We start from the raw sequence: 26,217 nt of genomic DNA, 5'->3' as shown, positions 1-26,217 counted from the left end.
CAGAATTAAACTGATTGTAAACTGAGCGTTGTATTATAGATTTGCAACGAATCTCGACGGTGGCCACCACAGTACAAAAAGATGTCATCTGCTGCGACAGTGTGTCTTCTCATGTTGACGCAGGGAAGAGATCATGCAGGCATTAGAAAAACTGAAGAAAGAGCGATGTCTTATTTATTACACAAAGAAAAAGGTATTTTGATTTTAAGTATAAAAAGAAGGATAAAAGACAGGCAGGAGCTAGGACCTGTGTTAGTATTATAAAGACATTCCAGCTTAGACGCGTGTTAGGACCCACGGTATAGGCTTCTAGCAGAGATACTCATAGATATCTATGGAGATACTTTCCGGCAGAGAGACGTTGGAGAGAAAGATCGTCTAAAACTCCCCCCGAGGAGGTTGCTTTGATTCGGATCAGTATGTTAGTAACATGTTTTTTTCAGTTTGTTAGAACCAAGTTAGTTTTTGTTGTTGTAGTAATGTGTGACGGAGCAGTTTTGAGCATCATTGTTACCTGGAACCGCTTACTGGAGAGATAGAGCGAGAGCGCGTTTGACATTTTTACTCAATGGATACATTTACAGTTAATCCGCGGATTAGGGGAGAGGAAACACGCGTTGTAGAGTTGTCTGTCCGCTTAGAGCTGCTGCACAAAACATGGCGGCGAATTCAATGTATGTAGGCCCGCTCTCTATGTAGATATAAAAAGCTTATTCTAAGATATTACAAACATAACGGTTCATTTCGTAAGGTATTTTTTACACCTCCGAAGAAGTCGTTTTGGATATAATATTGCATTTATTCATAGATCCTTCTAAAAACACCTGTATTGTTCCTTTAAAGAAAAATACAGATAGTAGACGGCATGTCTCTCCTGACTATTATGGGATTATATTAGAGGTGAGAGCCTTGTCAAACCCATCATTCTAAAGTGGCTTTAATAAAATGGCGTGCCGGGCAACAGTTTATATCAACTTCAAAGCAGCTCTAGATAACATCTTAAACTGATATGAGAGGGACTGTTACTGCTTAACAAAGCTCTCATTGGAGAAAGTTCATGTGTTGAGTTCATGAGATTACAGAGATGGCCAAAAAAATCTCATTAAAGTCCTTTTTTATATGATTTTTAATGGAGATCTTGGACATTTGTTTTGTGCTCCTCCGATTTTTTTATGAATCGACCCAAGTCCGATTTCATCTCAACAACCTCATACCGGGCTCTGATCTGCCAAGATAACTTGTGCAGAGAAGGTTTAAGATTTCAATATGAACTTAAATATATTTCAAATATTAAATCAAACTATGCATTTTTTATCTGTTTCTATTTTGTGAGATTGAAGATCTCCAGAGAGCTTTAAAAGACCAACCTGTAAGCAATAAATTTTCGGTCCCATTAAACAGACCGTATGGTAAATTGACATCTAGTGGTTGAGCTTGGTATTGCAGTCTAAATTCAAAATATTGGAGAGACAAGTTAAGCCAAGTAACGGTTCTCCTTGGTTTCTTTTGCTTGTTATCTTTTGCAGTGTCTGTTGAATTGAATTTCAACAAAATTAAATCCCAGGAGTGACAAAGTCATCCAACGACATTGTGAAACACAAGTTGCATGAAAACTGTGAGAAAAGGTTATCACGTTAAAAAATTATTTTTGAACTTATCCTAAATACATGTACAAATATTACTGTTGTATTGCTTAAAAGTGAATATGAACTTGTTTTCTTCAACGTTCTTTCGGCAAATAAATGCAAATAGAAACAATATTTTTATTTAAAGTTCAGTTCACAGAATGAAACAAAACCGATAAATTTACCCATATATAGTCAATTAAGAAAAACTGAAAAATATTTAGAAATGTTCTTTTATTTTCTCCCACGGCTTTATGTGTACATTTGAATTGTGTATATGGATTTATATACATGCATAGGCCAGATTTAATCACTAAATGACTGCCCTATATAATAAAGCTATAAAGACCAAAAAACAACTTGTCACCTGTTGTATTCTTGAATAATTGTACAGCACTGTTTGTTGATATAAAGCACTGTTGTCCTGTTAGGTTGTTCCTCTATATGTTAACATAAACAGCAGAATGTTATATTTCAAAAGGAACATGAATAATATAAATTATCTGACCCACCGTTTTCTGGTTGTTAGAACTAATGTGCCGATTCAGGATTACTGAGATGCCCAAAATGTGTGCCACAACTATAAAACACTGGTTTGAATAGTAAATTGCTTGTGTTTTTTCAGGGAATTGTTGAGTCTAACCTTCATGTTCCTTGTCTTTCTACAAAGATCCCAGATCAGGAAACGATCAAATGACCTTCCCACCCCATTGATAAACACATGCATTCTCTCTCTCGGAAGGTATCTGAGGTGTTAAGTGTCCGTCAGGTCTAACCCCTGTACTGTAGATATATGAATGCTTGAAGACATTTGTCACAGACACATATCAAATTCAACATTTCCAACAGTCACGTGTAACCTCACCTGCAATGAAGGTCTAATGTGGTTTCATATTTGGGGTTTCACTTGGAAATACAAATTTTGCCAATTTACAGTCAAATGAATCTTTTAAATCTCTTTTATATCTTAATTATTTCATTTGAACACCAATGGAGAGCAAAAAGAGACACTTTGTTAGCACAAAACATCATTTGAACCAATCATTTGTCAAAGAACTTCTGATGTGGAATCTTAAGTATCTAAAACACATGAGTCCATTCGGATAACAGATGGAGTATACCGTTATGATACACCATGGAAAATTGGCAGACATCAGCACAGTAAAGGCGAACCTTTTTAGAACAGCCACGCAGTAACAACTTCTTAGAGAACCTCTGGACTCCTCCGCTTCCAGCAATCCAACTCACAGTCAGGAGTCAAAAGCCATAATACACGTGATGGACTATGAATCAACGTCAAGTAAATCAAAACCATATTCCACAACATAAAGACAGATATGTAACTCTAAAGCTATGACCAAACCACACTGAGAGGGCTTATGATAATCAACACGTTTTGTTTGTGATATTCCCCAACACACAGGCTGTATTAGTCATGGGTTTGTCCACATTCTTACAGAGTTAGATCAAGATCAACCCAGAGATGTTTGTCACTTATTCTGTATTGGTCCTCAAGTTGATCATGATATGAGACACAGGGTGGTGTTGATGTAATCTCTCAGTAAGGTGCTGTTTATTCTAAGCTTTCCGAGTTTTTAGAGGCAATGGGACTGTTTTCCTCAGAACTGTTATGTCTAGGCATCTTCCCGACCTCCTTGATGTGTTGATTTTTTATATGTGTGAATAAGAGGTTCTGATGAGTTTGTGTAGTAAAAATCAAAGAGTAATAGAGGATGGGCGGAAGGAACGTTGATCGTATTGCAAATTGCAACAATTTTGTGGAAAGTAAAAAAGTGTTCCTGCATTTGAAAGCAGGTAGCAAAACCAAACTAAGAAACCAAAATATTCTGTATGGCTGATGATGTTTCAGGTTCAATCCAAGTTCAAAGCTTTCTACATCTGTCAAAAACGATTTCAATTGCCAAAAATAGAATTAAATAAAAATTAAATATTTATTTAGAATATGTAGTAAGATTATTAAATATTAAGCACATTTTTAACATCATAGCATAACATCATACAATTAGACTAGTGAGAAACCTCTACTTACAACCTCGCCTGCGTAATCCAATACAGGAATTCGCAACTTTTTTACGAGGTAGCTAATTTGTACGAATTTTAGAAAACACCATACTGACACCTCCCCTAACCCCCTAAACCAAAGTGTCACTGCACTACGGCAAATTGTACTAAAACGTACGAATGAGATTGTTCACATTCCTACAAATTCTCCACCTTGTAAAATAGTTACGAATTGAGGATGTAGGTTTGAGTTGGTTTTCCCTAAAATCCACTGGCAGTAAATCAGCTTTCGGATCACAAGTGTTAGTCGTCACATTCCTTCTATTGTCCATTCTCCCGGAAAAGCATGACACGGCGAAGGCAAAAGATGCCGCCCACAAGCCAACCCAACGAGCAAAACCCACTTACCATCAAGATTATCTGCGCTGCATCAAGATGGGCTGCGCTGCAGCTTGTTACTCTTGCGATTGTGAAGTTTAGGTGTGTCTGTTTGTGCACTACATTTCAGTGACGGATGTTATATATGGTGGATGTATCGCTGGATTTGGAGATAGTTTGAAACTGATAGACTGATGGCACGGTCCCAGTGCTAAAAGATGCCGGACACGAACCGCAAGCGGTAAGTCAAACTAAGTCATCTGTCTGTGTTTTGTTGGCAATCGGTGTGTACTTGCATAATGTCCAAAACACGAAGGGATTAATGTGATGATGTGTTGCTTGCTCGTGCTGTAGTTCTATCCCACTCTCCAAATTGGTCCCACCTCTAGCAGCTCATGTTTTTCCGGAAATAAAATAGTACAGCTGTATCTCTCTTGAATTTCATCAAACTAAATACTCTTCGAAGATACGACATATCCAATACTACTGTAAGGTACTCAAGATTAATATTAGATTGGCAGAAACTGAGTGTGTTACCCGATCTTTAATCTACTACTTAAACCATACTAGCTGATTATAGAGAAATAGCGTTTTTTCTCTTGCATGTTTTTTTACTAACTGAAACCCTTTTACTTATCATTTATACAGTACAGTCAAGCAGATCTAGTACAAGACACTTTTGTGTCAGCACGTAATGAATATACATTTACAAATGACACTGATTTAAAAAAAAATATATTTTTCATTAGGTAACTAGCTTAGTGTTACACTAGTAATAATGTCAGAAAACAGAAAAAAATTCAACATCATCAGGTTTCATTTTACATCTGTATTATTTCATCTCCTTACAAGGAACGTGTTTGTGCTGCTCGAGGTCATTAAAACTGATTCAAATCAGCTGTTCACTTTTACAAGATCAACAAGATCATTTTAAAGTCTGGTGTAGGTTGCCCGTCCGCCGCATGCGTCTCTGTTACGGCTGCCAATGCTTTAACCAGAGCCTGAAATGAGCCACAGATACCGAATCCTAATCAGACTCAGATTAGAATCGTAACATCTGATTCCAGAACTGAGCTCAGTTTTGCAGTGTAATTTAAAAGAAAAAGATTATATCAACTGGCAAGCCTATTACGTTTGATCAGCCCATATGCCGCCCTGGGTCTACTTTTAATAATATTGACTTATGTTTACATGCCGTCATATTATGCCTCAATCATGAAAAATGCACCCATTTGCCTTTATTAGAATGAAATTTTAAATACCTTTTTTCGTATTCCAGAGACAACAATACGTTTTTTAGAAAAAACATTACGACATTAGCTAAACCAATGATGATTGGTAAGTTCTTCTTTTGGGAGGTTCATCCCATCATGTTTTCTGTCTTTCACTGTAGACTGTACTGTCAAATAAAACTGTAAAGTCCAAATTTATATAATACTAAATTAGTATAAACACGACATCAGGTGCTTTCAAGTCAATTTGTCTGAAGAAAGACGGCGATGCCACATCCTACTGAAATGAACATAAATTTGATTAACATAAAAAGGCTTGAACTTACTTATAAGAATAACTTCCATATCTAAATCTTAATTCTTAATTAGAAAAACACTTTGTATGCTTAGCGCAATTTGACTCGATCCATTTGAATTTAACACAAATCTGCTAATATAAACACATTCAAAGTGTCACACAGAAAGTGAAAGGATCATCAGGTTCAAAAGACATCCAACACAAGCTGAATGCGTGAACCCGCTGCGGGTTACAAATTCCTGTTCAAAATGCGAGCCAAAGTTTTCAATGCTCCATTACGTTTACTCTACTAGCCTAAACTCCAATTACAGCCCTATCTTTTCTTAATTTCCCCCTCATTGCTTGAACACCAAAAGCTTGTTTGAATAAATTAACAATATGCAAATATAACCGGCATGTCCCATTCATCCACGGCGCTATGGCGCCAATGTTGCTCGGGTGGGTGGAGTCGGGTAACCGGTTGGAATAAATAGTTAAGCAGCAGCTTTAAACTATCAGAATTCATGTTCTCCACTAAGATGAAGTGCTTCTTGTCTAAAGACATGACTTTAAATGCATTTCAGGAGCAGCCTTTGTTTTGTCAATAGCATGGTTCTTTGGTTTAGTTCTGCATGGTTACACTTGGACAGTGCGACATGTAAATGATTTCACACATACTGTTAGACTCAAAGCAACTGTCTAGGCAACCTAATGCGTCATTCTCATTAAAACTCACAATATCATTGGCCCTGGTTCAGTAAGACTATCAATCATGCTGTAGAAGGCTACCGTGATAAGTGCTTGCTAAGGCACTGTTGTTATTGCTTACACTTTGCGTTGAAGGATACCGCAAAATAATGGTTCTTTCGAAGGAGAAATGTGATATTGCTTTTATAAGTTATGTGACTTATGATTTTCACCTGATGGATGATCTCCCTCTTTATATTTATATACTGAGGATATTATAGTTTACTAAAACTAAAACTATAAAAACATTTCAGATGGTCAACATATCGACACTCGAAAAATCAATTTTACAGAATTAGACCATTTTATTTGACAGAATTTTCAAATAATTTTGAAACGCAGTTAAACAAACTGCAAGTTTACAAGTTTGGCCTAAAATGACATGGAAAAACATGTAACTCTACTTAACAAACATGTCTTTTCTGCCAGAATATTTTGCTGGAATTTTTTCATTCTAGAAACTAGAATATCCATCTTTATATTTATATACTGAAGTTATTATAGTTTACTAAATCTAAAACTATGAAAACATTTCTGTTTATTGAAGTCAAATCTCTATATTTATTAAGCCCAAGTTATTTACTAAAAAAGTTAAATTAAATGTGTAAACAAGTCAAAAATCAGATAATGAAAATGAGAAATGTTGCCTCAGGATTAAGGAATAAACTAAAATAATTTTAAAATGAGGTACTAAATTATACAAATATTTTTTAAATAACAACGATCATCAGAATTATAAAATGACAAAAGCACATGAAAAAATGGCTCAAATAAACTCAAATTTACATAAAGAACTTTTCAAAATATTAACAATAAAACTGAGAACTAAATTTGAATAACTCTGTCAGCAACCACATTGCAACCACCCAGAGCAACCACACAGCAACACCTTGGCAGCTACACAAAAAACCTTATGGTGTTTTGCACAGGCACGTATCTTACGTTCTGAAAATCTATTTATCGATTTATGGTGATCATGTGAATGCAGGAAGCAGGTAAGGATGTGGTCAACACATCTAGACCACCCAGGCTGCAGGCTAACAGAGTCGTCAGGCAGTCTATCCCCTTGACATTACCCACATTCCTCTGGTCCATAGAATGGACACACACACTCATTCAATAAGCATTTATAAATACTTACAGAGGAGAAGAAGACCTGCATACATTGCATTGCACGCTGACAGCAACTGTTAGCAACTGACTGCATCAATTAGCATTAGTGACCATTACATTTTGACCCCAAATCCTTTAGGCAGATGTGACATTCAAATGTTTTCATGATTAATAAAAATTATAAAATACATACAAAAATACATAAATATATATATATTTATAATATATAAATATATTAGTACATCCCATATTTGGTTATGAGATAATTCAACAAAAAATTTAATTATTTCTTCATTTATTCATCCTCATGTCATTCCAAACCTGTATGTCTTAAACCTGTATAACAACATTGGCCCCCATTGACTTCTATTGTATGGACACAAAACTGTGAAAATATCTCTTATAAATAACTTATTTGATGTTTCACAGAAAAAAGAGTCCTACACGGTTTTCAACAACATAAAGGCGCATAAATGAGGACAGAATATTTATTCTTGGGCAAATTATCCTTTTAAGCATGCATTTCAGATCTGCTGTAAAAAGAAGTGCTTTTTAAATACGATAATAAACAATTAATTCAGATTCTAGGTCACATCATTTACAGTTGTGTTGGATCCCACAACAGATAACAGCATAATATTAGCACGGAGGTCAGATGGGGTAGAACTCTTGGCACCAATGAGGTTTATTAGCAGTCTCAGATTGGACTCAGTTACAGTGCACATCGCAGGAGTTGAAACAGTACACGTTAACCCACCCATCACGCTAATGTATGCATTGCCCCAATTAGCACTGTGCCTGATCTTCACCTGTCACCAACCCCCCGGGCCCCCCGTGACCTTTCACCTTAACACGCGGCTCCCCTCACGCATACGTAAACATGGTGCAATATGTAAGTCTAAAGACAAACAAAGACAAAATGTTTTTTATTATGGTTTGCATTGCCACAGTTTTACAACAAATACCAATTCCAGTTTAATTACAGTAAATTACTGTTTTCTTATTTTTTTCATAATTTTCATAAAGGGACAGATCTCAATTAACATTGAATCCCATTGTATTTATTTTGTATATATGTGTAGTATATATCTTATACTATTGCAGTATGGGGGATGATATCTGTTTGGTTACTGACATTCTTCCAAATACCTGTATCTTCCTTTGTGTTCAGCAAAACAAAGAAATGTATACAGGTTTGGAACAACCTGGGGGGGGGTAAATGATGACATCATTTTTCCTTTTTGGGTGAATTATCATGAAGGCTACACATGGATCTACCTTTGTCTATTCCATTGCACAAATGTTTCATTTAAACAAACGTAGCAAAACATCCTCACTTTACACTTTTGGGAATTCTGGCCCCTGTTCTAGGAAAGCACTAAAATCCTTCGAACAATACATTTTATTTGGCTTTAAATGCTATTTCTAAGGCCAGCGCCGTTTGAGGAAAAAACAGAGACTAATAGAAAATCTTTGAGGATGAAAATAACACATCAGAATAAATCAATAAGTGTTATTATGTTAATCATGTTAAATCCTGCATTACGATGGCTTGTTCTCTGTATTGACGGGCATAAACTGTAGGGGTGTAATGGTATGTGTATTTGTGCCGAATCGTTTTTGCTTAAATTATGCCATTAAAACAGCCACATCAGCTGATGGACACCATGGTGCGTTGTCACAGGAGCATGCCAGCTGAAGGTAATGAAGAAATTACGTTGCTTCCTATGCCAAGTGCATTCCAAACGTCTGCCCCAAGGGATCTGGCCTTAGAAGGGAGTTGGGCATAGGAATGATGTCTTCATTTGTAATTTTCCCTGTGACAGCTCGTGATGGTTCAGTATGAATACACGCACCGTTTTTAAATTGATCACAGCATCAGCAAACAAAGTCAATCAGAAATGTTTACCGAGGTCAAAAGAACAAGAACAATTTGGGAAAGTCTAAATTCCCAGATTTAGAACTAAATGACATTCAGAAAATCAAAGATATTGTCCACATCAAACATTTGAAATCTGAAGTCTTCTTGGTGGAGAATGTCCTTCACTTATGCTTAGCCTCTACACATAGTGTACAGATAAAAACATTTGTTGGCCATAATCTGTGACTGCTGAAAGCTTCAACAAGATATGTTTTGTATCGAGCAGGAATTCCCCTGACCGTTTAGCACTGTGCTTGTGTGTGTTTCTTCATTGCTTAATATTTTACATGTGTTCCAGTATGTTCAAAACCATCATCCAGATATATCCGGAGAATCAGGTCTTTTGATCTCAACATCACACAGACTGACACTCCTTAGTTAAAAAGGCCCTAACCTGACCCAAACATGACCTTTTATCATCATACCTAAGATATTTGGAAACTATCGGCAGATTTCTCTCTCTTGACCTCAGTGGTTTGATAAGACAATTATTGCTTGTACTGTGGAACAAAGAGACATACTTTAAATTCGAACAATCCCTAAACCGTAAGTATTTAACTGTTATGTCAAATGTGCCATGCAACATTTTTGCTACAGACACAAACAATACTACCTTGCTTGTTAAAGAGATGTGAGATGTCACATTTGCTACTAATGCAATTGAAACAAATTATACATATTTCACAAGCCAACAAATGCCTAAATTTACAATAAAACAAGAGCTTAGATATATTTAAAGATCAGAATATCATATGGACATGAGGCTCTTTTGACATGCCAACCATACAGAACATCCTCTCCACCACCTAGCAAGAATCTAGAAACAACCATGAATACCTTTGCATCGCACCCCTAACATCACTCCTATCATCTAGTAATATGAAAATCTGTTATTACTTTTCTAGTTGTTTAAAGTTCGATGTTAAGATTTTTCGAATAAGACAAGCCAGCCATCAAAAACACATTAAGGTCAACTGAAGTAAAAAATGTATTTTCTCCCCTCATCCGAATATCATTTAAAATCAATCTGCTGGTCTACAGCCACGATTAAGAAGTGATTTATACCCAAGACGTTACCTAATAGAAGATGAATGTGAAGTTGGCTGAGGTCAACATGGCCTAATGCTCAATGTGATACTTATTGTTTGAAAATGCAGAGAATGCACTCTGGCCGTGGCTGAGTTTGAACAAACGTTAGGCTTGATTCTCTGTTTGAATTATGATATAGATCAGACCTTTATAGATGAGGCCTTTTTAAAGTTTCTGAGCATGTATTTGCAGACATGTTTAAAGGCTTAATGGTGCTAAATGATGGCATTAGTGCTAGCTAGTGACATGTATCCACAGATTTAAATACAATTTTGTGGCCTGCTAGAGGGTAAATGTGAGTTTTAATAAAGCGTAATTACAGTACGACTAGACCAATCTGAAGACAAAAAATGTGTACCTGTCACGTAATGGTGTGTAGAAGCGCATGACAAGGAGTATATTACACAAAGAAGTATTTAATGAATCCACAAAGCATGTGAGGACACACAGGAACATAACCACACGTAACATAAGTTAAAACAGGACAATAAACTAAGGAACAGACAAGCCTGAGAGGTTGCTTACACGAGACAGTTTTCAACAAAAAACGAATGCATTTTGGCGGTCCGTTCAGACGGAAACGGCATTTTGAGGGACTGGAAACGTTATGGAAGTTTTGGAAACGGGTTTCTATGTGCAGCTTTTTGAAAACGGCACGGAAGGAACTTTCTGAAAACGATGACGTCACGCATGCATATTACGCTCTAAGTCGCGAGTATAGCCAAAACAATATGGTGGCTTCCTGTACTGTGAGCCCTCGCTGCACGACTATGTATTAATGTTTTCCCAGCAATATGTGGATTTGCTGTACCAGAAAGACCAGCGGAGACACACTATTCACATTCGCCGGACTTTAAACACACATGTACGTCGACCAACGAAATTAGAAAGCACTTTTGGCTTATCTTAACTGTGCATTTTCAATGTGCCAAGACACTTCCTGTATCTTTACACAACAACATTGCCATCCACTGGCCTGGCGTGCATACTAAGCGTTTTATCCGTTTTCCTGGATCCGTGTAAATGCAGACCGTTTTGATAACGCCGACATGTGTACGTGAAACTTTTCAAAGTTTTTAAGTTTTTCACCGTGTGAACGTGGCCTTGAATACAACACATACACCCAAAAACATTAGGGTGACATAATAAAAGTAAATGCATACAATTTTGCTGTGACCTATTTCAACATAAGGTCTGTACTGGCCTGCAAAACCGCTATAACTCATCTCATTCCATAGACTGTTAAATATCAACTTGTAAATTACAAGGAACAGTTTAAAACGCTGCTGCCAGATGATGTAAACCGAAAGATAGCAAAAACTAAAGGGTCCTCATGACTACTCGTGCCGGCCTCACATGATGCACTGAAGATCACATTATACAGTAGATTGTAAAATCATTCTTGTGTTTCATAATTAGAAATAATAATTTCTAAAGGGATAAAATACCTTACATTTCTGTTGGCTAACCAAAAAACTAAGTAAACCATCCACGGTCAAATCAACAGGGGTCTCATGCCTGATCCGCATCAAAGACAACATTGTTTTATTTGTAAAGGGTGTTGTCTTGTGTTACCTGGCTCGAGTTCACACATGGGGTCTAAACCAGATCAATTTTGGACAGTGTGAATTCAGATGAGGATTGATAAACAAAACATGACACTATGCTCCAAAAAGTGGCTGAGCTAAGTTAACACACAGCTGGCTGCGATTGAATCCTAATTGAAGTGCACAGAGGGGCGGTCACACTAAACTTTATATTGTATTCACTGTTGTTTATGTGAATATGAAACTGGGAGAGCAAATGGGTCATGACGTATAAGGATTTTTGTCATGCCAATTTTAATACACAAATAAATAATATCCATTGCAGTTATTTAAACATTAAGAATGTCGTGTACACATAAATGGGTAGTCGATGAATAAATCTTACATGTGTCCTATGGTGTGACATAGCAAATTTTAGAAAACAAACTGTTTGTATTTCATTGTTTAATTTTATTAATATTTATCATAAAATAGCATAAGAGAGAATTCTTTTAGCTGTTAGTTTTTTTTAGTAAAGATTTGCACATTGGTCTGTCAACTACCCAAATGCAGATTAATTTTGATTCAATTTATTGTCATTACACACATACAAGTACAGTGCAACGAAATGTATTTTTAGAAGAAGATAAAGCATAACATGGGGAAGGTGAGGAGAAAAACATGTACACAATACACCATAGACAAGACTTGCAACAGGGATACGTAATCCAGTTCCGACAAGCAGCCATCTGATCCTGCTGCCATGGTGGCGCCGTATACAGACCCGCTTGTCAGGCTGGCGGGTCAAAGCGACGGAGGCAATTAAAATATTAAATTAAGTGATTTTAGTGTTTTTCATCTATGATTTGACCATAGCCTTAAAAATATAAGGATACCGTAATCGGATACTCATATTTCAGGCACAAAAATATGTACATTAGTAAAAAAAAACATTATTGATACTATTGGTCGCATTACCTGATAAGTGGTCCTAATACGTCACTGACCCAAATATATATAGAGAGAGAAAGAGTGTCTGGCTTTTGTTGAATTTGTATGGCAAAGAGAGTTTAATGTAAATACAGTATTAAGAATATACATGTCAAAGTTTACATTATTTATTATTGACCAAAATCAAGAAACATCATATAATGGTGAATATTAGCAGGGTGAGTATCACATGCTTAAAGTCATGTGTGACATCACCTTTATACAATTAACCAAAATAATTTCATTACTCTGTCAAACACGAAAACATCTGCTTGCCGCTACACAAAATAACAGTGCACAACTGAAAAAAAAGACAAAAACTGCTGAACTGATGTATCGAATGAACAGATGAGCAGGCATAGTTATAGCAAGAATTTCAGAAACTCTCGACGCGAGCTCAACATCACTGCAGAGAACCTGAGATACCCACAGAATCAAGTTTCAAAAGATCTCTCGCCCAACCGTCGGGCGACCGGTCTAACACTCTGACCCTGGCTTCATCTTTTCATGTTTTTATTTTTGCACAAGGGTGTTGGTGTGGTTAGACCGGGACTGCCATAATAAAGAAATCGGTAACTGGATCACCAGAGCTTCTTCTACAGATGCTAAGCTTCCGACAGCTCTTCCAATTGATGTATATCATGACTTTATTGTCTAACTCGGGAGGAATTTCCCTTATTCCATCTTCTCAGAGATCTCACATTTTCCACATGCACCAGGAATCTCTCTCTTTTACTCGCCATTTTTTCTCGCCGAACCATGGAAGTTGAGAAACACCCAAAGCTCTAAACTCTCTGCATAAAGATTATTGCAGAATGGTCCTTACAAGATTTTATAGGAGCACCCCAAAACATCTGGAGCGTTCCTTACGATATTCAGTATACAGCCTGGCTATAAACTCGAATTGTTTGCCTACACATCAATGTTCTTCCAAATCTCTCAGAAAGAATAAATTGATCCAAAAGACCCTTGTGGGACTTTGAGGAAATGTCTAAATCTCGCAGAGGACAAACATGGAGCTCATAAATTGTCGCTGTTGATGGATTCCCAGACTATATGTTACAATTTTCATGTGACTGGAAACATGCTCCCAAATGAATCCGATTTTTTTTAAGTTAGGAGATCTTTGATATTTATCCTAGCATCTAGTTTTCCCAATCTTTATTCAATTCAATTGCAGAGACCTTTGGACTAAATGAGTTCTCCAGAGATGATCCTGTCAGAGACATAACTCAAATCCACACCTGGGATTCTACTCCAAAAGTCATGAGTGAAGATGTCTGGTTTAGGATCAGGCTGGCTTTGGTTTATGTCCTGTTGAAAACAATGAGGCCAAAACCACAAGTCTGCTTGAAAACAGTGTTCTGTTCTGTCCTTTAGTCAACTTAAAGTACTTGATCTTTCAATAGACCTTTACAAAACGCCCTATTGGAATCCATGTTTTTTTTGAGGGGAATAGTGCAGTTTTAACTCAAATGTCCAAATAAAATGGTAAAAATCGAAAGCATATATAATCTCTAATAAATGTTTTAAATAGGTGTAGGTGACACACAGACTTCTTTGATCAATAGAAGGTACTTAAAGGAATGTTTTAGACATTAATTCCCCTCATGTTGTTTAAACCTGCATGTGACAGTATGTTTTCTTTGTTACACAAAAGAAGATATTTTGAGAAATGTATCAGTGGTTTTGTGTCCACAATCGAAGTCAACGTTGTTTGGTTACCAACACTTCTTCTGTGATCTGTAGAAGAAAGAAAGTCATACTGGTTTGGAATGAGATGACGATGAATGCGTTTACCCAAAAAAAAATTTTTGGGTAAATTATTCCATTAAAAGCAAAAATATGATATAGCATATTATCATGGGGCACCTTGAGTCACTACGATACAATACATGCCTGGCATTAGTTTTACTGTATAGTATATTTTATGTAAAAGTTATGTAGAATTCTGTTTAAATCTACCCATACATACAAGAATTTAGTAGTGGCACAAATGTATAGAGCAACAGCTTTGTGCTTGCTCCATTTGCTATCCTAGGAATGGACAGTAGCGTTATTAAGGCAAGGCTAAGCAAAGGGTCATTCTGTCTTTTCCACACAGACAGTGTCTGCTTAAGTTCATAATAATGTCAAACATAACACGTGGCTTTCTTCAGAGCTGAAGAGCAACACGAGAATGTACTGGAATCTGAATCTGGAGTTTTTCCAACATGGCAAAATCCACACTGACACCGGTTATGGCATAACTACCAAAGCATCCAAGTGTTTCTTTCCAGTAAATGGATGAATATACAAAGGATAAGGCTGGAAAGATCCGAGGAAAATACAGAATGACAAATTAGGCGGAAACATGAATTGGAAGGAAGGAAAAAACTGGAATGCAAGTACAAATGACAAACATTGAAAAACACATCAAGATCCAGACCTTCATTTTCAATAGGACACGTTCAGAGCCACTGGTATCTTACACCAAGAGCCACTAGATGCCATGTGGGCTGAGACATCACACATCTCCTTACTGGACTGTATTTAATGTTTACTACAGCAGAGGACAGATCACTCTTGACATCTGATCTCAGACCAGCTCAGCCATTTCTGTTAGATGATCAAAGTCATGGAAACATTATGCTTGAGTAAGCACTTTGACTTCCAAGATAATATTGGCTAAGATTATGTTTCAGGTACATAATATAAATCTAAGATTTTACTCAGATTTTTTTTACCAAAAGAAATTCAAGTGATTCAATGTTGTTATTTAATTTTAGTGCTATTTTCAAGGGCTGTGTCTGGGGGGGTCTAGGGGAATCCTCCCAGATTCTGTACAGCTGACAATAAAAAAAAGAAACACTAAATACTTATGCTACTATAATAATACTTATTTATGATCAATTTAAAAACAGAAAAAAGGAAAATTTGGCATAAAAATAATTAGACTAGTACGTGGCACTTTTTTATGTGTTTTTTAGTTCTAGTTACATTTTGCCTAGTTTTGGTTGGGAAGTTTTGTTTTAGTAATTTAAGATTTGGACCGTTACATTAAGTTTAGTTTTCTTTTAAGGACAGATTTTAGTTTCACTTTTAGTTTTAGTAATTACAGTTAAGTTGAGGACTTAATAGAAAATTTCCAGAACTATTCTGAACAATTTTCCTCGTAAACATTCAGAACAAGTTTCCATCCGAGTTTCAGTTTTATTCTCGGGGAAAAATAACAACCATGACACAGCTGTTTACAGCACTCGAAACCTAACACGTGGCTTTAAAAGCCTTTCAAACTTGGCAACATTCACAGAACTGAAACATCACTTCTGGAAAATACAACATTAATTACAACCAAATTGAGATTTGGTAACAGTTGTTTGTAACTCTTTTCTTTAGACCACATTTACATTTATGCAAATGAGAGGGTTTTGGCTGAAGTTTTTTTATCCACGTATAGCCTCCAAACTTTATCAAAATTTCAGCTTTTCAATGTCTATGATTTTAAAATATAATTGAATCTTGGATATTTCAACCACTGGTTATAAACATTAATCATTTTTAAATATTGTTAAGGTTTATATTAAATTGATAACCTTTTTGCCAATACATGAACAAAATACCAGGTGCCAATTGATCAGTAAACATCCTCAATTTAATATACTGGTAGTAAAATCAGAGCCAGTCCCTGAATCATTTTAGTAAGCTGAGAAAGCAAGCATCATTAAACACTAACACAAAAGACCTTCACAAGTTAATGAAATTAATTGATGTTGTGCTATCTGATGTATGTGGTCCCATATTTAAATGCGGATAAATAAAACCTGCATTAAATAAAATATAATTTAAACAAGGGACAAAAAAAACCTCGATCTTTCCTACAGCACCAGACCTGATGAAGGGCATTCCTTAAGCATCTCATCAAAAGAGGACATGATGTCATAACAGAAAAATTTGCCCTCCTGCCATTTCTTCATCAGCAACATCAGGGAGTCGTCTTGTAATTAAAGAAACGCCAATCCAAAAGGGAAGTGCCTTGACTGGAGTATGACGTTAACCATTCTTACCTTGAAATGTCAAGAAGACTCGCGGCTGTGGTGGAGAAAGACCATAGATGCAGGTAACAAACAGGAGGAGGGATGAGAACAACTGCACGGCCTTCCCCAGCGGCCGAACACACATCGCTCTTGACCTCCCCATGACTGCTGAGGGTCAACTCAGAGCAGCCCACCTGCGAAGAGATGGTGAGAAAATATGTTGAAGACAAAAACTTTCTTTCTTCGGCAGAACACAAAAGATGGTAATAGACTTCCATTGACTTCCATGGACACAAAACTCAAAATATCCCTAAATTAATTCTTCCTGTGCTTGTATTAGTTAATAAGTACAAGGAAACTGGCATGAAACTGATCCACACAGATACTGCACAATATCAACATGGCTCTTTAAACGATGGCCCATCTCCAGCCTGAGTCATTCATTAACCTTTACAAAGTAAAGTCTTGTACAAATCAAATAGGAATGTCCGAATGTGGACAACTCATCCAAAGAAACACCCTTTCCTCCAACAAAAGAATGAACATTCGCTCTTCTGTTTCTCTCCTTTCTAGTCTATTATGGGACAACACAAGTTCAATAATACATGTAGAGAACTTTGATTTCCTGTGAAGGAACTTTTGCTCCGTGCTCCAGGGATAACAGAGAGGCTTCTCAGACCGCAACTCTCTTGGAAAACAACAATACACGCTGTTCAAAATGATATATTAATAATACTTGTTTTGTTGGAGAGCGAGCAACAGGACAGCAGAGGAGTGCTCGTGAATGGCGAGTTGTCTCGGCTCATGTCTTATACATGAATCATGTGAAAGATTGATGCGAACGTTGTAGAAGACCTCTACAATGGATGTCTGACTACATAAGTTATGAGTTTCACTTCATAGGGTGTGTTCACATTCAGCAGACATGCACGAATACCAAAAAACACCACTTGCAGTAGACCTGAAAAGTACTCAAGTATGTGAACTTGATCACTTTTATAGATACATACAGTTCACACATAGACTAGGTTTTCTTGAGACTTAGACAATGGGAACACACATGCTGATAAAATGTATTGCTTTGGATAAAAGCGTGATTTTAAGTACTTGACTTGAGGCGGCACTACAGCAGGCCTTAAACTCCCTGATGTACTGTAAGTACATAGTGAACCAATGAGTTTGGTCATTTCAAACCAACTGAATCGGAAACTTCGTCATTGCAAACCAAATATATATAAAAACTAGGCCCACTTTAAGTTTGCTTTGCTTACTGGTGTGGACTTTGAAATAGGTGTTAAGCACCTTCTAACACAACTGGTCCAAGTGATGATGCACTGTAACACGTGGCCTAAGACTTTGATGAAAAATCACTGTACCTCAGATCACCCACAGTGGTGTAAATGGAGTCAAAATGTTCGCAAACAATATGCAGATGCTCAGCTGTTTCAAACTTTTTGAGAGTTCCAGTTAAAACCTCTGGGACAAAGAGCAGAATGAGAAAGAAGTTCACCATAAATATAGATGGTTTCATCTTAACAACATAAACAAACGTTGCTGCGCATTCCCGCTTTTGTTACCCCAAATGAACCTCCTTATATTGGACCTTCATGGTCAGTTTTCTTTTCCATGTCAATTACAATCATGTTGCAGCAGTTTGAAGAAAATATTGCTGTGCAAAGCTCTTTTTGCTTTATAGACTTCCATTGTTAGTGCTGTAAACATGATTTTGAGGGATGAGTCAAATTACTGTTTGTGCTTCGAAAACAATAATGACCAATAACTAAAGTGAATCTTGCACAGCAAGTTAACCGATGTGTACACTGAAGAATCAACTCAATACCACTCAAGACTCCAGAGATCTGTTGTCTTCGGTATGGCCAACAGTTGAAAGCACAACCAATAAAGTAAAAATATTTCTAAGTTCTCAGGTACATTTAGGTCAAAACCCTTTGTTAACTTAACCTCGGTTCGACCACAATGAAAGCATGCTAACTGCATTTCAAATTAGAAGGTGATACAATAGAGATGTAATATAAAAATTGTTTGATGCTCATGTTTGTGTTTCTCAGACGAAATGTATGGGTCTAGTGGACCCATAGCATTAATTGAGTTTTAAATCAATACAGGTTAAAATTTCAAAGAAATGGCTGTCGGCATATTGCTCAGATTACACCATTTTGACCCAGAGTCTGTGCAATAGTGAGCGTGAGGGGGAGCTGCGGTATCAAGGTTCGACCCATGTTCCCCGTTTCATTCGTTTACATGGAGAGGGCGGGGCTTATGACCTATACTGCATCCAGCCACTAGGGCGAGATCAAATTGCTTCGGCTTCACTTTTCAGGATGTGTTCGCACACCTCCCACCTTCTTACAAAGATTTCCTTCTGCCTGGTTCTTGTCCTCTTTAGCATAAAGTTTCAAATTTCTAAACTCCTATTAGAATACAGAGGTGTGTTACTGCCAAAGTAATTAATACATACAGCGTTACGCAGGCTAACAATGCCCTGGCCAAGCATTGCTAACTGGTTTTGTACACACGCACATTTTTCTGGACATAGCGTAATAAATATATAAAATTTGACTGAATGTGTGTGATAGGGTAAACCGAAAGTGTTCAGAGTGCCCATATTGTTTTGTTATTGTGTAACTATATAGAAGTGCACGCTTGTGTATATACAGTATGCGTGTGTGTCAGAGCATATGATAAACTGCAGAAGGCTGAAATGTCTTTGGCAGAGAATACAGGAGATAGAGAAGCTCTTAGCTGGCTGGAGGCTATTTCTCTGGACAATAACGTCTGTCTGCCGCTCCTACAGCTGAAAAAATCATCACCGTACCGATACGGTGTGTCCTCTGGTGATCGGCCTCTTCAATGAGACATAAACTACCATCTGTCTCATTCTAGTCTATTATGGCCTTTCATACTGACACAAGCAAAACTGTGTATGCAACATTAACATATTTGCATGCATAATGAATATTCTCAACAGCCTCTTTTCGACAGGCGTTGATAAAATAAAAAAAGCCAATTTAAAACAAACAACAGAAAAATAATGCTGGGTTCACACCAAACACGAACAATCACGTTCATTTTATTACTTGCGGGAAAAGTTTGTTATCTTCGCTTGAGTGACGCGATCGGATAAATATTTTCAACATTGGCGGAAGACGAGATTGACGCACGTTCGTGCCAATTGCGCTGCCCGGTTCGCGTCTATACACGTCTTTACATTGACTTTGTATGTAATTTACTTGCGCAAAACGCTTAATTCGCTTTTGGTGTGAACCCAGTGTAAGACTGAATTTCTTCTACAGTGTTCATTTTAACTGTGTAAGGAAATATAAACTGCCGCTTACTTCACTCTTGAGATATTCCTCCTGGCATCCCTCCACAACCCCAGCTCCACATAACATCAAGTCATTACTAATCTGGAAGTGAGAGTAAGTCCTTTGGGACGGGGTACTTTGAGTAAAGTAAAGAAGTTCACCTTCTTCTCCATTCAGGATTACGTTAACATATACTGAAACTCTAGCATTGTGCCAGAAATGTTAGCATGGGCAAGTCCCATTCACATTTTCTTCACTAAAGGCTGACACAGCATCCTAAAAGCACATTGAATATTACTAAAAAAACGATTTTTGATTGACATTTTCTGACAATACGAATCTTAATGTCAAGCTTATCATGTTTTATTAGTCATAGCTATCTGCTTAAGGAATTTTCTATCTTCCTCATTATGGAAATGTCGGTCAGAAGCAATTACTGCTGCTCACAGAAAATCTAACAGGTCCAATAAAGAAGAGGCTCACCTGAGATGGATGAAACAGATGGAAGGAAGTAAAACTTATTTTTGATGTTTTCAAACAGATTGAAAATCAGATTTGTGTGATATTGTTTTTTTTGGTAGATGCTTTTATCCAAAGTGGCTTACAGTGGCATTCAATGTATAGAGTTTCTTAAATGTTTCCTACAAAATATATGTTTTGACCATTCTGTTGTCCGTCAGGTGACGATTGCAATTTTGATAATGTTAGAAAATGAGTAGCACAGCTCTTTTTAGCCAATTGCATTATTTGAAGCATCATGTCCATATCACAAATGGTGCAGGACAAGTGTTTGATACAGAGGTTATAAAGATATTGTACAGATTCTCAGCCCTGACTCGAAGTAATAAAGTATTGATGGCTAAACTAAGGTTTATTGGCTTGTTTAACTCAGACCTGCAAACTAGGACACACATACAGTACAATTTCAATCCCCCTGGGGTGTGGGGTCTACTCCCCCATAAGAAAGTGTTTGTTATTGTTATTCAATTTATGCATTCATTGCACACTCTGATAAGAAAAAAAGACTATATTTTCTTCAAATAACATTGTCACACCTGCCACAATTTGCTGGTCAACATGTGTTGGTTTCTGATTTCTGAAGGGAGATTGACAATTGGTTATTTCATCACTACTGAGTAATAAAAACAACGCCATTTTCTCTTTATCCAAGATGACACTTCCTGTTGCATCCACATTAGCAGTGCCTTTCAAGGGGCGCAAACATGATGTTTGGACCATGTGTCAACCTTCCGGGTCTCTTTCGTGAAACCAACATGGAAGTGACTAAAACTGCAATCCATTGACTGGCCGCTAGAGACTGGCTTTTAAAACAGAGCATTGCGCAAGGATGTGGGTTCGATTCCAGGGGATTGCACATACTTATGTATAAATGTATAGGATAATGCAATGTAAGTTGCTTTGGATAAAAGCGTCTGCCAAATACATAATGCCAAATGTTTCCCAAACCAGGCACCTCAGCTCCACTCACTCCGCCTTTTTGACCATTTTCGATTCTCCGGGAGTGTCGCACGGTGACGTGCTGCCAAGGGGGAAAAGTCAGGGTCCGCCCAATTTGGGCAATAAAACATTTTATTAAAATAACGCTTTGGATCTATACCATTTACAAGAATGACAGTTTGATTTAAAACTGCGATTTCAAAGACTACACTTAGATATCTAACATATTAGATATCTATGAAGAGAATATTCAAGTTCTATACATTATATTTTTTATAATTTATTGGAAACAAAATACTGTGAGAAAAGGTCAACACTGCAAAAAAAAAATTTGTTATTTTAACACATTTTTACGTAAAATGTGTTTTTAACAGACTTTTTTTACATAATGTTAAAATACGGGGAAAAAAAATTCCAATCAAATTACAGACGAAGACTGCATTAAAAAAAAAAACATTAAAAGCATGTCATTTTAAGTGTAATTTTATTTTATTTTACAGTATTCTTTTCTGGTGCCCCAGCTGCCAGAAATCCTGAATATTTTGTTTGTAGAGATTAATTATGTGAGTTAATTGTTCCTTGCATTCCTTTCATAACAGAAAATGATTTTTATCCGAGAGAAAAGAAACCTACTTTCGTTCCTCTTGTGAGGTTATTTTCTTGGTTACTGAGGAATGCCCATCCCATTAGTCCCCTCACCACACCCTGTCATTCACCAACTCTCATACACACATTAACATTTCCCAGCAGGCACATACTCATTTTGCGACAATAGAAACCCCATTTAAATATGACATTTTACATTGCACCACATCCCAAATGCTATCTTTAGAGCAGAGTTATAAAATAATAACATCACTGTCTCAAACTCCCATGACTCATTCACACTCGCTGCTGTCCTGTTCCCCAAGACACATGGCAAAAATTCCCCGAAGCCTTTACCAATAACTATCGCTCTGTCCGCACAACATAATACATATCAGATGCCAGGCTGAGTGATCAGATTGAGAGTAATGTTTGAAAACGTGATTATTGTCTACAGACCGCGATGTCTACAATTCAAAACATTTCTTATGTGATACAAAGATGTAACATTGATCATCGAAAACAATATATATATTTGAGACCTTGTTTACCTTTCAAAAGGTTTTATGGCTATCTGTGGAATACGGTTTACTACAAAAATTCCTAATAAAGGAAACATAAGATGCAATTTGGGTAAGTAAATATTGGTATGAATTACCAAAATAAGCATAAATGTGCAACCACGGATATTAAAATGGATAAAAAAACTAAACTAAAGAAAGGGAAAGAAACAGAGATTTACCAGATTAAAGTGCCACATTTTCCAGCAAGACAAGTGCCCAAAACCAGATAAACCAGCCAAGACTCTCAAACATTGTTCAAGCAAACCAAAAATGCTTAAAATGAAAAAGTTGAACTTTTTAAAAGCATTTGATCATCATTCAATAAAATAATAAATTCATTCTCCTTTAAGCAAAACATCTCTGTCAACACAGATCCCAAATAAGAACTATGTTAGTGTCCATTTCAAAAACAGTTTTTTAAAATAGACGCTTCTTTCAGCGGCTGACGCATGTATGAGGTCTTATTATTTCCTCGGGTCTCCGGTGGGAGTCTGCACCTGTTCGCCCGGAGAACCCCCTTCTCTTAATCTTCCCCTCTCCGCTCACACAGGAGCCCATCTACCGCATGCAGGACTCACCTTCTGTGGCGTCCTATGCTGTCTTCACAGACCAGGATCAGTCCTGAGAGAGCGGATGGTACCGTAGCCAGAAACGTACAAATACAGTGTAAACTTCCACAGTGAGAGTAGAGAGATGTGTTATTCCATCCAGCTGACAGCGGGACATGGAAGTGAGAGGTTGAGAGAGGTAAAGAGAGAGCGAGAGAGAGATGGGTGGACTGGTTTCCTATTACACACTTCACTTAAGCACCCCTCCTCTTTTCTTTCCCCTCCTCTCTCTCTCTCTCTCTCTCTCTCTCCCTCTTTAACAAATAGCTGAACAGATATTCCAGTACTCGATGTGTCTCTTCACTTGCAGACACAGCAGCAGACGGATGTGTTAAGTGTTAAGATTCCAGGTTTTAAACAAACGCCACATCAACCAAGACTCATACATTACGCAGGATATAGAACCAACACAGTCCCAAAAAATGGCTAAAATGATCTTGGTAACAAACATTTAAAGGTGTAACGTCAACAAAAAGAACCTGCATATACTTGTTTCCCCGTCTTCCATTGGTTAGACAAACAGTCCTGCTCCAAGAGCTTATAGATGATACAAATGATGCTGTGTCGTGCTTATTAAGATTCTAAAACAAACAAAATAACGTATTCACAGCATCACAGAGCCACAGCGGTTTACCACTTTGGAGAAAAATCAACCGGTATGCATTTTAGTTGACTCTGCGTATTGTATAAACCTTACTTTTTGCTAACTTTGAATAAAAGACATGCAACATTATTTACATGATATACATTGAAATGCAAAATGGATGATTTTGGTTTCTAGATGTCCTTTGAATTTTGATGGTTTCGTGCTTTACGCTGCCAATAATTCAATGCACAAAACACGCTGTGGTCACAATCATGTTTATCCTCATTGAAATGGAACCCACAGTTTGGATCGTATTTTCATTTTTCTTTACATAGTTTTGTCCATGTTGGCATCTGCCTAATATGAAGAGTCTCCACCATTTGAAGACAGACAATGAAAAGTCTTCACCTTTTTACCATTAACTGCAATAGAAGGTTTCAGAGCCAACAACATAAACAAACGTTATGTGGCCCAAACTTAACTTCCAATCGACCTCTGCAAAGAATGAATAACTGTTGAGTAATAATTAAATACAATAAATTGCAATACAATATTAATATAAATTAATATTCATATAAATGAAATATAAAGTAAATGGTTAAATGACTAGCCACTAGCTAGAACGGTAACCAAACTGGAAGTTAACTTCGTGCCAGCCGTATGTGTCCGATGAAACAGAATTTGATTAGACAGTCAATAATAAAAAATACAGGACAAAAGAACCCCTTCATTTTTAAATGGTAAATAAACATGACTGTACAATTTGTTGCATTGCATAATCTGCATAATTGTTCCTCCCTGTTGTCCTCATCAGGACAGAAAATAGGATCTGATCTTTTGGCTTGCTACGCACCAGCTGCCATCGCTGGATTAAACTATCATCCTGCCATTAATAAAAGCTCCCGTAATCACCACAGAAATGTCTCCTTACACACATCCACAGACGTGATTAAATGGTATTTCAGTTTCCGAAGGAGTGCAGGGAGCTGGAAGCTTTGGAGCCAATTTCCAGACCACATTGTGCAGACTTCAGCAAGGAAAGTCAGAACTGCCCTCACCACTGCAGTACAACTGCCAAGATATGAACTTTAGGCGATGAAAGCTGAATCTGCAGTTAGCATTTGAACGCTAGCCAAATGTTCGAAACTATGTCACAGACGGAAAAGAAACCCATGCAGACAACACTGAAGTCAACGTGGGACAACGAACTGCATTGCTTAAGTAGACTTGACTTAAGTCCTGTGATGAGGTGTCCCCACCTAGCATATCTTTATACTGCTAGATGGGGGGATAGGGCCCAACCTTACACCTTTGTCCCAAAAACAAAAATTCTACTGATAGTCCTGCAAGTGAGCCATGAAAACTGAAATAAAATAGAACCAAGGGGTCTTTTTCTAAAGAGTCAAAGCTGGAGACCAGACAATACAAGATTCAGACTAATACCAGACCGAAAGCACGATAAGCACCCTAAGGGCCTGGATTCAGTTAGTCCGACAAATTCAGGCCGGAATAGAGAAAATGCTGAATTTTATATTAATTCATATTAATCCTTATAATGGCAAAGATGTGCAGATTTTGTGGTTGAGGTAAATATCAACTTTATTTGAATTCTCAAAGCATACAAAAGTCTTGTCTTCGGCCATAAGCTTAGACCAAGTTGTGTCTTATTACTGTAACTCTGAATATGATAACACAGGAGAACAGCAATCCTACGCAGCTGTACAGTAAATTAATTTGAAACCTTTCAATGAAGACATCACACCTTCAATAAAGGTCACAGAGGAAGTGGCTAGGCCTATAAAAGTCCTCCAGAATGGGGTCACGTCTTGTAATCTTTTTACCATAGCATCCCTTGTGGGAACCTTAAAGAATTAAATCTGCGCAGACATTGTGACCTTATCGGTTAACTGCAAATAATGGTTATTTACTGGCTGATGTTGGATATTTAAGTTTGGATTCTCATGTCTGCCTATTTAAGATGGCTTAAATGCTATTTTAGATACAGTGTTCTTGCCTGAATTATATTTAGAGTTAGAGTATTGCTAACCTCTTAAGGCTAATTCATACTGATCCAACAAATGGCAACAAACCCTTTATTAAATAAATATTTAATATCTTCCATTATATCTTTTTACCTTATTTCTGTATTGTCATT

The 26,217-nt window shown here is 37.1% G+C and overlaps 1 protein-coding gene across 1 annotated transcript in view; it reads right to left on the bottom strand.

Annotated features, from left to right (window-relative positions):
- The window catches only part of sema3c (sema domain, immunoglobulin domain (Ig), short basic domain, secreted, (semaphorin) 3C), a 44,881-nt gene extending 21,304 nt beyond the window's left edge, over nucleotides 1–23,577 (bottom strand). Inside the window, exons 1-2 of the mRNA XM_079454908.1 lie at nucleotides 23,447–23,577; nucleotides 16,967–17,130 (exon numbers count right to left, since the gene is read on the bottom strand). Coding sequence (XP_079311034.1) covers nucleotides 16,967–17,099 — 133 coding nt within the window. The 5' untranslated portion in view covers nucleotides 17,100–17,130; nucleotides 23,447–23,577. The remainder of the gene's footprint in view (nucleotides 1–16,966; nucleotides 17,131–23,446) is intronic.
- Between the last annotated feature and the right edge of the window lie 2,640 nt (nucleotides 23,578–26,217).

This window comes from Barbatula barbatula (assembly GCF_947034865.1).
Source record: "Barbatula barbatula genome assembly, chromosome: 4".
NCBI lineage: Eukaryota > Metazoa > Chordata > Actinopteri > Cypriniformes > Nemacheilidae > Barbatula > Barbatula barbatula.
The sequence above is the reverse complement of the archived record's forward strand: the minus strand, read 5'-3'. Positions and strand labels throughout refer to the sequence as shown.